Genomic DNA, 14,386 nt, shown 5'->3' with positions numbered 1-14,386 from the left:
GGCCGGTCAGCTGGGCGCCCCTGCGGGCACACCTGTAGCCAGTCACCTGGGCGCATCTGCGGGCACACCTGCGGCCAGTCAGCTGGGCGCCCCTGCGGGCACACCTGCAGCCGGTCAGCTGGCCTCGCCCAGCAAGCCCCTCCCCGCTCCGTCGCCCGCGGCCCTGGAGGTGTGTGTGGACCGCCTGTCCCGCTCCTGCAGCCCGTGCGTCCCGGCTGAGAAGCCGAGCGGTGCCCAGCCCACAGACGGCCCGAAGGGCCCCGAGGAGCCGCACAGGCAGCATGTAGACGAGCGCGCAGCCTGTCCTAAGCCAGAAGCCCTGCTCCCTGCCAAGGTCCGGCCCCCGGCCACGTCCGCGATGGAGACTTCTCGCTCCCCTTCCCCTCAGTTCGCCCCCCAGAAGCTGACGGACAAGCCTCCCCTGCTCATCCAGGACGAGAGTTCAACCAGGTACTGCCCTGGGGTGGGGGGTGGCCTCAGGCAGGCTTTGCCTTTTCGAGCTCCCCGAGTTTGGTGCCTCTCTCCTCGGGGTGCAGGAGGGGCGCCTTGCTTTCGCTCCAGGCGTTGCCTTTTAAATTGGTCCTGGCGACAACCATGTGGGGGAGAGGCAGCAGCTCGGGTGCGAAAGTGCTTTTTATTTGTAATCAGAATCCAGTTTAACTCGAGCTGGGTCGAGTGGAGGAGACTGTCCCAGGCAAGCTGGCACGGGCCCCTCAGCCGATCCCACCCAGCGTGGCGGGCTCCACGGAGGAGCAGGGCACGGGCTTGGACGGCACTCACCACCTGGGCTGGCTCAGGCGCTGGGGGCTGCTTTTTCATTTTTTTCCCACCCAAAGTGACTGTTGCTTTTCCTCACTGTCCTTTCTGTGAGTTTGAGAGGGATCTCAATAAGCAGTGACAGTACTTACGGGACGTACTATGGGAGTCTAGGAAGCCAAGTTCCATCCAACAGGTGGTTTGGGATCACAAAGGTCATCCTTGAACCTGGGCCGCTTGTTCTACAAGGAACGCCTGGATTTCAGCCAGCGTCCGGGGCAGTCTGCTCCGCGTGTGTCCTCTGGGAGCACAGTAGGGCAGATGGTGGCCATGCCGCCTCCAAAAGTGGCAGCCACAGAAGTATCTCATAATGCGCTGGAGGGAGCTGCTCTCTGAGAGTGCCCATGTCCCACAGAGGTCGCCAGGGCTTGGCACACCCCTTCTCCTCCGTCCCTCCGGGTCCTGCTTGTCTATTAGGCATTGATGAGATCTGGTTGCGGCGAGGGCCGATTCACTGTGTTTTCGCCTCGTTTTGAAGTAAAAGTTCGTCAGACTTTTTTAACGAGGAAGTCTGGACAGTTTTCAAGAAGAGAGACCATTTGTGCTTAGACGTTTTGCTGGAAAATTAGGTCAACCTGGAGGGGGCTTGTTTTCCTTGCTCGCTCTTTATTTTTCCCCTTCATACTTCTTCCTCCTCTGGAAATCAAGTTCATCCACGAACAGAGGAAGAAACAGGCTCACTGAAAAGTCCGTCGCTGAGGGTCAGGGCTCGAGAGGTAGCATGAAGGGAGCGCAGACGGTTCTGTCTGTTCCTGCATGCATGAAACGCTGGTATGTTCCCTCTGACGAGCAAATCTAAGCGGTATTTTCTGCATAGTTAATTCGCCTCTTAAAATCGCTCACGAAGGAATCGTATCCGAACACCTAGATTAAACACGTGACGGTTTCCGCTGCAGGAGCAGAAAAGACAAAATCGTTTCGATGTAGCCTTCACGCCACAGCCTTGGGAACAGAGAGGAAACTGTAACTGCCTTCACGGCCCAGCAGCCGGAACAGCAGAGCGTCTCCGGTGCTCCATAGAGTTAAGTCAGGTCTGTCGCCTTGCAGACCTGCTGTGAAACCCGCTGAGTCAGAAGTGAGCTCGCAGTTTTCTCGTTGTGACCTCGGCTTGTTCTTGCTTTTCTCTCGGCCACCAGCAGATGGCTCTCTTTCTCTGCTGCGTCCTTTAAAAATACTTGAGACAAGTTTTTGTCCTGGGGTCCTGGCTGTGGTGCAGTGAGGTATGGCCGAGGGCCAGAGCTGCCGTTGGTTGTCCGAGATGCAGGCCCATCGGGTTGGCCGGGCTGGTCACTTCCACTTGCTCTGTGTTACCTCTGGGTGCTCCAGGTGCCCCTGCAGCCCCTCGTACCAAGAAACGTTTGTTTGTTTTGTTTTGTTTTTTTTTGTTAAAGGAAAAGTATGTCCTTTAAAATATTTTAAGTGAGCCACTTAAGATAACACAGAAGCAGTGTGTCCCGTGCTGGTGCCAGATGCTTATCACTGGAATGAGGAGCATGCGGAGGGTGGCTTGCAGTATTGGGGAGCGGCAGGCAGGGGCAGGGGGACCCAGAATACACGGTGTCTGAGGAAGCTCGAGACTGGGGTCAGGGGCACGGTGGCGCCCGTGTGCAGTCCAGACACAGCCGCTCCCCACGGAGGGCCTCCCGCCGCCCCGGGAACTGCATGGCCACCCACCTGCTGTGAGAAATACTGACCTCGGCGCCGGTGGTCACGCTGTGCGAAAAGCCTGTCCGTGGCGGGTCCCCCTACAAAAGACCGTTGAGCTGAGAGGCTCGTCCGAGTCCGCACCGTCACCGTCGTGAAAACTCACAAGTGTAGGTACACCCTCGGACTCCTGTGGGTGCGTGGCCGACCACTGGAAAGTGGAAGGTGTCTGGACGCCAACAGCCAGGAGACGGAGTTAGGGGTGCCATGGGGTCCCCGCATCCCGGGACATGCGGCCCCAGGGACCCCTAACTCAGCTGCAGGCGCTTGAGTCAGGGTTTCCGCCTGTAAGGGGAGGCGCAGGTGCCGGCCGCATTCTCATCTTGGGTGGGGGTCTGGCCCAACTGCACTCTGCCGTCTCAGCAGCCAGCTCTTCCCTCTGCAGAATTGAGCGGGTGATCGACAGCAACACCACGGTCAAGATGGTGCCCATCAAGATCGTGCACTCGGAGAGCCAGCCCGAGAAGGAGAGCCGCCAGGGCCTGGCCCGTGCCGCCGAGCTGCCCGCGCTGCCCAGCGGGCTGGAGAGAGACCAGATCAAGACGCTGAGCACGTCGGAGCAGTCGTACTCACGCTTCTGCGTGTACAGCCGCCCGGGCGCCGAGCCCCAGCCCCAGCCCCCCGCTGCGCCCGCCGCCGGCGACAGCCGGGCCTCCCCGCCCGCACTCAGCTACGTGAAGGCCCGCGAGAGGACGGCGGAAGATCTGAAGTCGGAGGAGCTGGCCCGGGAGATCGTGGGGAAGGACAAGTCCCTGGCCGATATCCTGGACCCCAGTGTCAAGATCAGGACCACCATGGACCTGATGGAGGGCATCTTCCCCAAGGACGAGCACCTCTTGGAAGAAGCTCAGCAGCGGAGGAAGCTGCTCCCCAAAATCCCGTCGCCCAGAACCACGGAGGAGAAGTGAGTAGACGCTGCCCTCGCTTCTGCACGTGGCCGCACACGGTTTGGCCAGCTCGTCTGGGGCTTCACAGGGCAAGGGGCGCATGCGTTTATGTGTTTTCGTGATGGCTTTTGGGGGGCCAGGTTTTCATAAGGCTGCCCCTGGTGCTGAGCACTTTGTGGCTCTTAGTGACCGTCCCAAAAGAGGAGCCGAGGCATTTAGAACTCCGTTCCCAGCGGTGACGGCTTCAGGTCCCGGCAAAGACATAAAAATGCTGCATCTCCTGTGCCGTCCTGGCCGAGGCCAGCGTGGTTGACGGGGATGCTGGCAGGGCTGCTTTCTCGCAAGACAGCCCTTCTCTGCAGGGCTTGTCCCCTGCGGGAGGCTGTTAGCGGTATCTGGAGACAGTTTGGGTTGTCACAGCTGGAAGAGGTGCTGTTGGCATCTAGTGGGTGGAGACCAGGGACCATACCCAGCATCCTATGGGGCACAGGATGCACCCACAGCAGAGAATGATTCCTCCCCAGCTGTCACTGCTGCTGAGGTTGACACACTGGTCATAGGAGGAGAGAGGCTTAGACTACTGAGCATATGTGTTTATTAAAGAGATGTAGATACGTGTATCTGAGTGGATGAATTCGTTTCGATTGGCTTTGCAAATCGCACTTTTCGGCCTCTCATTCAGTCGTCTGCCCGCAGAGGTGTATGCGGTTCCGTCTTTCCTGGTGCGGGTGTGCCTTGTCTCCGTGAGCGCCCGTTAGTGACGGAGGGCCGGGGCGCCGCTGCAGTGTAGCAGATGAGGATAAGTAGGGTGAGACCAGGAGCAGAGCATGACACAGGCATCTTTAGACAACCCTGCTTAGCGAAGTTTCCCCCTTTTTAAGAACCACATTCCACAGACTTCAAGCGTGTCCACGTGGCAAGGTATTTTTTGCGCGAACCTTGTTACCTACTTTTTCCCCCTCCCTTGGCTGAATCATCTCTCTGACCGCTGTCCTTCTGTGAGCACCCTCCTTTGTCACATACCAGGTTGACACAGGCATCTTTAGACAACCCTGCTTAGCGAAGTTTCCCCCTTTTTAAGAACCACATTCCACAGACTTCAAGCGTGTCCACGTGGCAAGGTATTTTTTGCGCGAACCTTGTTACCTACTTTTTCCCCCTCCCTTGGCTGAATCATCTCTCTGACCGCTGTCCTTCTGTGAGCACCCTCCTTTGTCACATCCCAGGTCATCAGGTTGAGGGGGCGCGTCTCTGCGAATGACTGCAGCTAACGAGCGTTCTGGCGTTTTCACCCAGGAAAGACGAGCCGAGTGTGCCGGCGGCTGTGTCCCTGGCCACCAGCTCCACCTACTATAGCACGTCGGCCCCCAAGGCAGAGCTGCTGATTAAGATGAAGGACCTGCAGGAGCAGCAGGAGCCCGAAGAGGATTCGGGGAGTGACTTGGACCACGACCTGTCTGTGAAGAAGGTAGGAACGCTGCAGTTCCAGATGGGAACACGCTCGTAGACAGGCGGGGGGCGGCACACGTCTCCACCGCCAAGGTGGGCTCTGCAGCACGTGGCCGGGGGCGTTTGTCTTCATCTTTCATGCAGGACAAGGCCATTCGGGGCCGTCGTATTTAGCCCTTTGTGGTTAAGTCTTCTGTTCTAAAATCGGGCCTTTTCACCAGGGTCTCTGTGCCTCCTGTTTGTAATCTGATCCGGTGGCAAATTACCTAAGTGGGCACTATTCTCGTTCATTTTAAGTTCAACTGATTTGTCCCCACTACCCCGATTAACATCCAGGGGACTTAGATGTGTGCCTTTCAGCAAGTCACATGTCTTCTTCGAATATCAGGTTCAAATATCTGTAACCAGGTGATCCTAAAACTAGCAGTGGATGGTAAAGTGCTTGGTTAACCAAACAGCATCATCGGTTCAACTCTAAGAATTCCCCCAGGTACTCGGGGATCCCGCAGTCGACAAAACCGAATTCAGTCCTTCCTTCCCTGAGGGAGCTTTTGTTCTCACAGGAGGGGTAAGTGGACAGCCAGTGCATAAATAAATGTGTAATGCAGGGTCAGCAAACTACGGCCCATAGGCCAAACCTGGCCCACCACTTGCTTTTGTAAATAAAGTTTTATTGGAACAGAACCGCATGCATTCATTTACACGTGGTCTTTGATGGCTTTTGTGCTATAGCGGCAGAGTTGAGTAGCCGCAATAGTTCCTGTGTGGCCTGTAAACTCTAAAATATTTACCATCTGGCCGTTTAAAGAAAAAGTTTGTTAACTGTTAATGTAATATATTAGGTGGTAAGAAAAATTAAAACCAGGCAAAGGAATAGAAAGAGGTAAAAGGAGTGTGATGACAGAGAGGGCTCTGATAGGTGGCGATTGAGCAGAGTCCGAGCGTGATGTCAAGGGCCAGGGCAGGGGACCAGCAAGTGTAAACACCTGGGGCGCGAGCCTCATGGCATGTTGGGGAAGCAGCAGAGACCAGTGGCCGGAGCCGTGTGATGTCAGAATGTGGTCAGTGGCTACATAGTGGGTGGCAATGTGATCCTTAGGTAGGGACAGAATTATTGATCTCGGTGCCAATGTCAATAGTTTTATTGACAATAGTTTTAAATCTGCGTGGCATGTCAGCAAGCCAGACCTGTGGCATGCGTGTTTTTCTACAGGAAGTACTTGGCATAAAGGGATGAGGGCATTGCCAGAGGGTGTGGGTGTCAGGGTAGCATGTGCTGTTTATTTCAGGGGCCGTGAGTGCGCCTAAACCGGGAGAGCAAAGGGAACCAGCGTTTCGTGAATGTTGTTCATAGGCTTAGCACTTTGGGAAAGGGCTGCCATGGAAATACTGATTTATTTATTTTTTTGACAAGATTTTTGCAAAGGATTATGTTGCAAGTCAGCTTATTATGGTCAGTGGTTAAGAAATGCCGCTGTTTGCTTCCAAATATGATAGGCGTGTTTTTGGAAGAAATATTGTGACGCACGCATCATAGAACGTTACTTTTAATTTAGGAAACGATACGTCTTTGGTTTGAGGAATTAGAAAAGAAAGTGGAAAAATAAGCTTTTGTCGTGGGAGTTGGAGTGTGTTTTATTCTGGTGCATTCTCTATTTTTTTTTTTTTTTACATAAAGAATTACAAATGTTTTCAGGGGTTCATAAAACTAGAAAAAACGTACGGTTAGGACAGTTTTAGATCAGTCCACAGCCTCGATGTGGAGACCTGCGTTCTTTACAGGACACCTTTGTTTTGCCACCGTGTGGCGAGTTTGGGAAGCAGCACGCCTTGTTACCCGCCTGCACTGTTGGCACACGGTCCGTTTGCTTTGGGCTTGAGACGTGTCCCTGAGCTCGCCTCCTGACGACCTTTGCCCTGCCTACCCTCGTGATAAATTCTTGAGGCGACGGACATTTTTAGTTCAGTAAGCATACGTCGGGCAACTTCACCCTAAGCAGCGAACACCACGAATGACAGTTCTCCGTGGTGTCAGCGGCTCCGTAAGCCTGCCGTCCTTGGCGTGTCGCAGAGGCAGCTCGTCTCTGCAGGCTGTGGCACTGACTCCTCTCCCTCCTTTCCGGTACCCGCACGTTTGCTGGGTCACACGTTACGCAGAGCGTGCACAGGCAGGAGGAGGAGGTGAGCGCCGTGCAGGTGCACTCGACCGTCCCTCCGTGGTGAAGCGGCCAGACCCCTCACCCCACGTGCACCAGACGTCCCCATGAGACCTCAGCTGTCACCACCCCAGCAACACGCGGTGGTCACAGAGCAGAGTGCCAAATCAGGGGACTGAGGACAGAGATAAGAGATGGGAAGCCCCAGTGCAGGGACGCAATGAGGGGGTTCGGTGGCCGGCAGGCAGCATGGTACCAGGAAGGCTGGCCCGTGTTTACACCTGGGGCATCTCAGGCAGGCTCAGCCAGAAAGCACCCCGGCCAGATTCCTCTGGAGAACCAGAGACAGCCGATTGGGTGACGTCCGCGGTCTCTGAGAGTTATGCGTTTTCCTTGGAACCAAGAGCTGAGTGCGAGGTGTAAAGAGCAAAGACCTCATGTGTCCCCCACGGCCTTGGAACAGAAGGTGGGTGTCTGGGCCTGAGAGGCGAGAGGCTGTCGTGCCTCTGCTGAGACACCCGGCCAGCCTCTTCCTCCGTGAACTCTCCGAGGGCCACGTGCCGCAGAAAATAGGCAGGTGGTGCTGAGAGCCATGGATTTTCATCTCAAAATCTTTGGAAGTCGATATCTGCACTTCATATAATGGCCTTTTAAGGAAGAAAAGGAAAGTGTTTCTCCCAGAATGCCCAGCTTCGAGTGAGCCCACCTGATTGTGTAGGCTCTGAAGGCACACTTTCTTTCATGCATTGGCGTGAAATCTTCGTCGGTATCATTGCTCCAGAGTGATGAATCTGAAAATTCACCAGTAACACTGGCTAAGGGTCCTCATTCATCCACAGTCACCTAAATTCCTCGAAGTATTCAGATTGGGATCGGTGGCAGGCAAGCATTTGTCAGGGGAAAGCACCGTCCCCATCATCGATTTGGTGCTTATCGCTCAAGTGGTAAATATCTAAAAATGCGACCACTTTCTCAGCTGCGGGATTTGGGGTTGATTTAAACAACGTCTCCACGTAGGTAGGTGAACAGATACAGAGATACACAAGCGTGAGTGCACGTACAGACACACACACACACACACACACACTCTCACACACACTCTCACACACACACAGCATCCCAGAAACGTACATACTGAGGAAAGAAAATGTCTTGACATCCTAAACAACTAGAACCCAACGTGGAAAAGCCAGAGGCCATTCGCAGAGGCCGTGTGCTCTTTCCTAGGAGAAACGCCATGCCGATTAATCAGCAGTCAGGATGGAAACCCTTCGTGCGCGCTTCGGCAGCACATACACTAAAAAAAATAGGATGGACACCCTTTCAAACTTCTTACCGTTTTAATGCGCTGGATATCCAGACAAACTGGGGAGCCTAAGGCAGATCGAAGCCAGGGAGGAGGACGCCGTGCCCCGATTACAGCGCGTGCCTTTCACGTTGGTGGACTCTGTGTCATTATCATTTTTGAAGACATAAATGCTAGGCAGAGCTTCCGTTTCTGAGCATCGCCCTGACGCATGGTCAGCGGAGCTCAGGAATGGGCAGTGCTGGGCCCTGCTCCAGGGGTTCAGCCCATTTTCCCCGCACCTCGACTTCCCCGCTCAGATTGTCACCGGGATGGGTGGCCTTATAGCCTGCGAAGTCAGGGCAGCCGTTTCTCACCCGGACATCCAGGGTTGCTGCTGACCGCGCGTGTGGGCACTGAATACCAGACGCCAGGCTAAGAGCTTTACGTCCACGGGGATTTCATTCACTTTCCTGTCACTCCTGGAGGCAGAGGCTGCTCCTGAGCGATGGACGCGGTCTTGGAGAGCTCGATGACACTTTGCTGTCCCTCCGGCCGTGTGCCTTCTCTCCGCTAAGCTCCACGGTACTCCTCTGGGGTCAGAGTTTGGAAACTTTCCCAGGAGAAGGGATGACACCACACGCGATTTCCGTGGGGCCACTTGACCTAAAATAGCATTGCCTGTTATAACAGAGGGGGCTTTAAAAATCCTCATTGGACGTGAATATTCACATTAATTGTTTAATCTTTGTTTTGGCTCGTGTACCTGCGCATGCTTTCCGTTCAGCCCTCTGCCCGTGGGTTAGTCCAGCGATGTGTTGGCATCATACAGACATGGACTGAGCAGGTCTGGCACAGGACTGGTGGCAGCAAGTGTTGTTATAAGGACCGTGTGTGACTTTTAACCATTGGCCGTTGTTCATAAGTCATCGTGTCGGGGCTAACAACTCGTTGTATGTGCTGTGGGTGGATTTAACGGCGGAAAGATGTCCGTGATCGTAAGAAAGTGGGTTTATGCAGGGCGAGGCTCGCCCTCTAATTTTGAGCTGTCCCTATAATTTTGCAATGACGGAGACAGAGAACCCGCTGCTGTGTCTGCTGCTCAGATCAGACCGTGCGGTGCCGTTTCATCTCGGTATGGTGGCCCATTTAAAGGTCTGACGCATTTTATTTCTTTATTGGTACTCCTTAAAAATCAAGCATTGAAAGGGCCGACGGGAGCGGGGAGTGAGGAGTTAGTGTTTCACGGTCAGAGTTTCAGTCGGGGAAGATGAAAAAGGTGTGGAGATGGATGGCGGCGGCCACACAGCAGCGTGAATGAGGTCGACGCCATGGAAGGACACAGGTTGTAAAAGTGGGTGAGATGGTAAATTTTGTATACTGTATATTTTACCAGGTTAAAAAAATTAGTCACTTATTTGCGCTTTGCCAAGCTGAAATCAGTAGGTTATTCTGAAAGCCTGTTTCAGTTTAACTTCATTGACATCCCTTTATTTAGTTTGTAACGGCGAATCTGTGCGAAGGACACTTTTTAAGCACGGAATTCAATACTGGACGTGAGTGAGACTCGGTACCTTCTGCACGTGCGGTCTGTAAGTCGGAAACTTCCAAGATGAGGCACCAAGTTTCACACCAGCCGTGAGAAGTTTCGCAAAGATTGAGTTCAAAATGCAGGTTTACTCTGAGGAGCCCGAAGGAGGCTATTCCTGTAAAATCTGATAGGACATTAAGAACACGAGAATAGATTTATTTTGCTTAATTTCTAAATTAAATGCCAGAGATTTAACCAGGGGCCGTTATTCCTACCCCCGGCCTTTTGAGTCCTCCATTGTCTGGCGGTGCAAAGTCGAGTCACACCCGTGTGTGGAGGCCACACGGTAGTTCCGTGGTGGCTGGTGGCCCTGGGCTCGGGGTGACCCTAATGAGTGTTTGCGTGCCGCCCTGTGCCCTGCAGCAGGAGCTCATCGAGAGCATCACCCGCAAGCTGCAGGTGCTCCGGGAAGCCCGCGAGAGCCTGCTGGAGGACATCCAGGCCAACGGCGTGCTTGGGGACGAGGTGGAGGCCATCGCCAAAGACGTCTGCAAGCCCAGCGAGCTTGACAAGTTTCGAATGTTCGTCGGAGACCTGGACAAGGTGGTGAACCTTCTGCTGTCGCTCTCAGGCCGCTTGGCCCGTGTGGAAAACGCCCTCAACGATTTGGACGAGAACGCTTCTCCTGCTGACCGGGTAGATGCACACGCCTTTGACCTGGAAGTCGGGGGCGGGGGGAGGCCCATGGGAAGCTTTCCCTGGGGGTGTCGAATGAACGCCTCGAAGGCTCACACGGCTCATGCAGCGGCCTGTCCAGCTCGTAATGCAAGATGCTGTTGATGCATGGACGCCCTCTCTCTGGCGACCGAGGGGTAACAGACTGTGAGTTAGGGCTGTTGTCATCGGACGCCAACGGCAGGATGATGCTTTAGGCAGCTGGCCCTGGCTAAGCCCTTTGCACGTTTGGAGTCCCCTGATCACTTTGTGCTCGTCATGGCCATTTCCGTTAGCTGCTCAAGGCCAGAGGGAGGAATCGGAGGCCCTTCCGGGGCTGGGGGTGCTGGGACCGGAGCCTGCCGGAGCCCCGAGCTTCGTTCTGTTCACGTTGTGAGAATTTCCTTGCGGATCCCGCCAGATTGCCGGTCCTTAAGTTGCGGGCCGTCAGGGGCCTCCGTGGGACCCGTCCCCGGAGATGCCGGTGTTTTGGAGACGTTGGCGGGGGTCCTTGCTCCAGCCCTGGTCCTCAACGGGCTCCTTTCTCTCTCCACAGCAATCTCTGCTCGAAAAGCAGCGGGTCCTCGTCCAACAGCACGAGGACGCCAAGGAGCTCAAAGAGAACCTGGACCGCCGGGAGCGCGTCGTGTTCAACATCCTGGCCAGCTATCTCAGCGACGAGAGCCTGGCGGACTACGAGCACTTCGTGAAGATGAAGTCGGCCCTCATCATCGAGCAGCGGGAGCTGGAGGACAAAATCCACCTGGGCGAGGAGCAGCTGAAGTGCTTGCTGGACAGCCTGCAGCCCGACAGGGACAAATAGGCGGGTCCTCCCTGGCCGGGGGCGGACGCCGGGCCTTCAGCTCCGTCGTCCAGGACGCCAGCGGAAATCCCCGCCTGTATTTATGTCCTGTGCTGAGCAGCCTCCGCTAACGAAATGGCGGTTAGAAAAGCAATAACTCGCGTGTTTGTTCAGGTTGATTTATTTAATTTTTCAGGTTCCCTTTTGAACGCTGAACTGAGTGGCTCAGTATTAGCCATGTTCTTTTACAAGTGAGCACACGTGGCCCTGGGCTCTGGTGGATGGCACGTTTCTGCGGTGTAGCCTGTGGGCTCCGGTCCTGCAGCACATGCCAGCGGTCATTTGCAGTGGCGGGTCCGCCCCTTCGTCCGGTCCACAGAGGCCGAACCAGCCGCTCGGGAAGTGGCTGAGTGCGTCTCTAAGGTGCCTGAGAGGGGAAAATCCTGGCCCACGTCTGCGCTCATGGTTCATCGGTCCACGGGTGTTGAGCATTCGTTGTCTCTGACCCAGCAGAAACCACGATGATAATTTATTAACGTTTTGGAAAGATGAATAGTTTCCAAGCGGTTAGAAACCAACTGTGACATGAATAATCTATGTGTTAGGTTCCGCTCCTTCTAAAATCGCCACTTAAACTGTGCGCATGCTTTGAAACACACACACACACACACACACACACACAAAGCGAAGAGCTTGAGTACGTCTCACCGGACAGCACGAGTGAAATGACGCTTTCCCGCACCGTGAAGTTACACACTTAAAAGTGTGTCCAGTAGTGATGTGCTTGCTAGGTATTTGTTTCAGGAGACCAACAGGATAGTTCTTAAATTACTTTTTCCCCCAGAACATTTATTTTGTGCGTCCATGGTCACTGATGATAACTGGCCACTCTTCTCTTCTTGCCTCTTTGAATCTGTCACCACGCCATGACGGCCATGCTTCGTGTACTGTAAGAACCTTCCTCTGGCTTTTCAGAGGTCCCGTGCACCGTACAACTTTGTCACAGAGTTTACAGATTCTGTGCCCTTTTTATTGGATGGAATTGCCAGATTCTAAAGAGAGCAGCCGAGTCACTTAACAACAACAAAAAATAACCAGTTATGCTATGAGCTTCTAGTCGACAAGTCACAGACTGGGAGACAACATTTGCAAATCGCACATTTGAAACAAAGGAGTTGTCTCCAGAATATAAAAGAACTCTGAAAAGTCAACTAGGAGAAAACAAACTGCACAATTAAAATGCGGGCAAAAGATTTCACCAAAGAGGATATATGGGTGACAAATAAGCACGGGCAAAAGACGTTCAACTACCAATGGCTTGATTATAACCTAACTTATTTTTACCTAAATCATTGTAGAGCCGGTATATTTCTTCACAGATGCTCATCTGATTAGATGCATAGTTCATGCTGGGAGAACCCCTTGGATGAGTTCCCATCAAGGTGATATTTGGACATTCGTTTGATGGAGGGATCATTTTAACCCTTGTCTCCCCGTATTCCCATAAAAGACGTTTTCCAGCAGGTGGAGAGATGTCTGTTTGTCAGCGGTGACTGCTGCCTTACCAACACGCACACGCACGCTCACGCACGCACACACACCCGAAGGACATACACTGTCCATGCTTCATGAGCCAGAGGGGTGAGCCAGCCCCCTGTGCAGGTGTGTCGATGGCAGTGTGCTCTGCAAACGGGCACGCGTCAGGAACGCAGGCAATAAACACTGGCTTTGGCAACACCCAAAAGGGAAATACCTTCTCAGAAGCGTTCATGCGTATTAAGCTATATCTGACTTGAGAAAAATCTGCCCATGATGTGTTCTCCTCCCTTCCCCCCGGTGTAGTCAGTCACTCGCTGTGGAAACTGGTCATTTCGGGAGAGGTGCAGCTGGCCGTCCGCGGACCTCGTCTCTCCCCGTCGGGAGCACAGCCAGAGTAATTTCAGTGTGTGTGCTTTTTAATTTTGACCAAGCTTTTACCTGTGATTCGTGCCCCTCTGGTATGATATTGTGATCATTTTAATATGTCTGTAAAATGTGAATGATGGAACTCGCTGTGTCTGTATCCAGCCTTCCGATGTCTTTTGAGGAATTTCTGATCCATAGCAATCTGTAGTGCTGTCTCCCTTGCAGCAAAGTTCCTGTAATCACAACTGTCCTGTCCAGTCCCCTGTTTGCCTCTTGAATGTCTGGTTAGCGGGGACCCAAAGATTCCAGTGAGTCAGCATACATACCTTTGTATATAGTTACATTATTGCATATAAAAAGAATCTGGTGCTCATGTTTTCTCCTTGGCATTCTTAGATGGCGGCCGATGCCTCACCCCTGTCATAGCTCAGCTGTGGAACGGTCTCTCGCGGATTTCCGTCCGGGCTCCTTACTGCCCGTGCCGTGTCTCCTGCCTTTCGCTCACGTGGAAAGCACGTGCAGGTTCTGTGCTCGACACGACTCACCTCTCACCAGATCAATCTGCTTGATTTTAACAAAATAAACAGTGTCTTTGAGTGAACGGAGCCTGTCTTTGATTGACGTAGATGACATCTTTTTAAAGACTCAGAATGGTCCTCAACACGTCAGATTAGCAAACCTTTGCTAAATGGTGGGATTGAGTGTGAGAGTGTCTGTGTGTGTGTGTGTGTGTGTGACTCCATATGCCAGTCTAGCTACGGCCGATCAATGTGCAGTCAGAAGTCAGGCGTGTGTGTGTGTGTGTGTGTGTGTGTGTAACTCCATATGCCAGTCTAGCTACGGCCGATCAATTTGCAGTCAGAAGTCAGCGACGTGGGTCATGAGCGCTTGGCCACAATACGGCTGTGCACACAACAGTACGATCTCTGCAGCATCCAGTGGGAAGAGTGTTTCTTTAGCTCGTGAATATGTAGACCTGGCGGGTTCCCTTCCGTGTGCCTCTCATCTTCCTGTTGGGACCAGCGCTCTGGCCTGGGCGGGTCAATGGCAGATGCGCGCGATAACAAGCCTAGTGACAGAGGTGCTTTTCGCGTCTCCGGTCCTAGCAAAGCTGCTAAGCTCACGTTGCCAAAGCAA

The 14,386-nt window shown here is 53.6% G+C and overlaps 1 protein-coding gene across 5 annotated transcripts in view; it reads left to right on the top strand.

The window, feature by feature from the left end:
- Positions 1-13,850, top strand: part of SHROOM2 (shroom family member 2) — a 63,882-nt gene extending 50,032 nt beyond the window's left edge. Inside the window, exons 7-11 of one of the 5 annotated variants that reach the window (XM_025050988.1) lie at positions 1-450; positions 2,906-3,424; positions 4,704-4,875; positions 10,255-10,524; positions 11,099-13,850. In XM_025050988.1, the coding sequence (XP_024906756.1) occupies positions 1-450; positions 2,906-3,424; positions 4,704-4,875; positions 10,255-10,524; positions 11,099-11,365 (1,678 nt within the window). In that variant the 3' untranslated portion in view covers positions 11,366-13,850. Of the gene's footprint in view, positions 451-2,905; positions 3,425-4,703; positions 4,876-10,251; positions 10,525-11,098 lie in introns of all 5 variants that reach the window. The other 4 variants (XM_025050987.1, XM_025050990.1, XM_025050989.1 and 1 more) reach the window with 4 other exon arrangements.
- Positions 13,851-14,386: the final 536 nt, after the last annotated feature.

Source organism: Pteropus alecto, unplaced genomic scaffold, assembly GCF_000325575.1.
Source record: "Pteropus alecto unplaced genomic scaffold, ASM32557v1 scaffold18, whole genome shotgun sequence".
NCBI lineage: Eukaryota > Metazoa > Chordata > Mammalia > Chiroptera > Pteropodidae > Pteropus > Pteropus alecto.
Note: the sequence above shows the minus strand (reverse complement) of the source record. Positions and strands in the feature narration are given on the sequence as shown.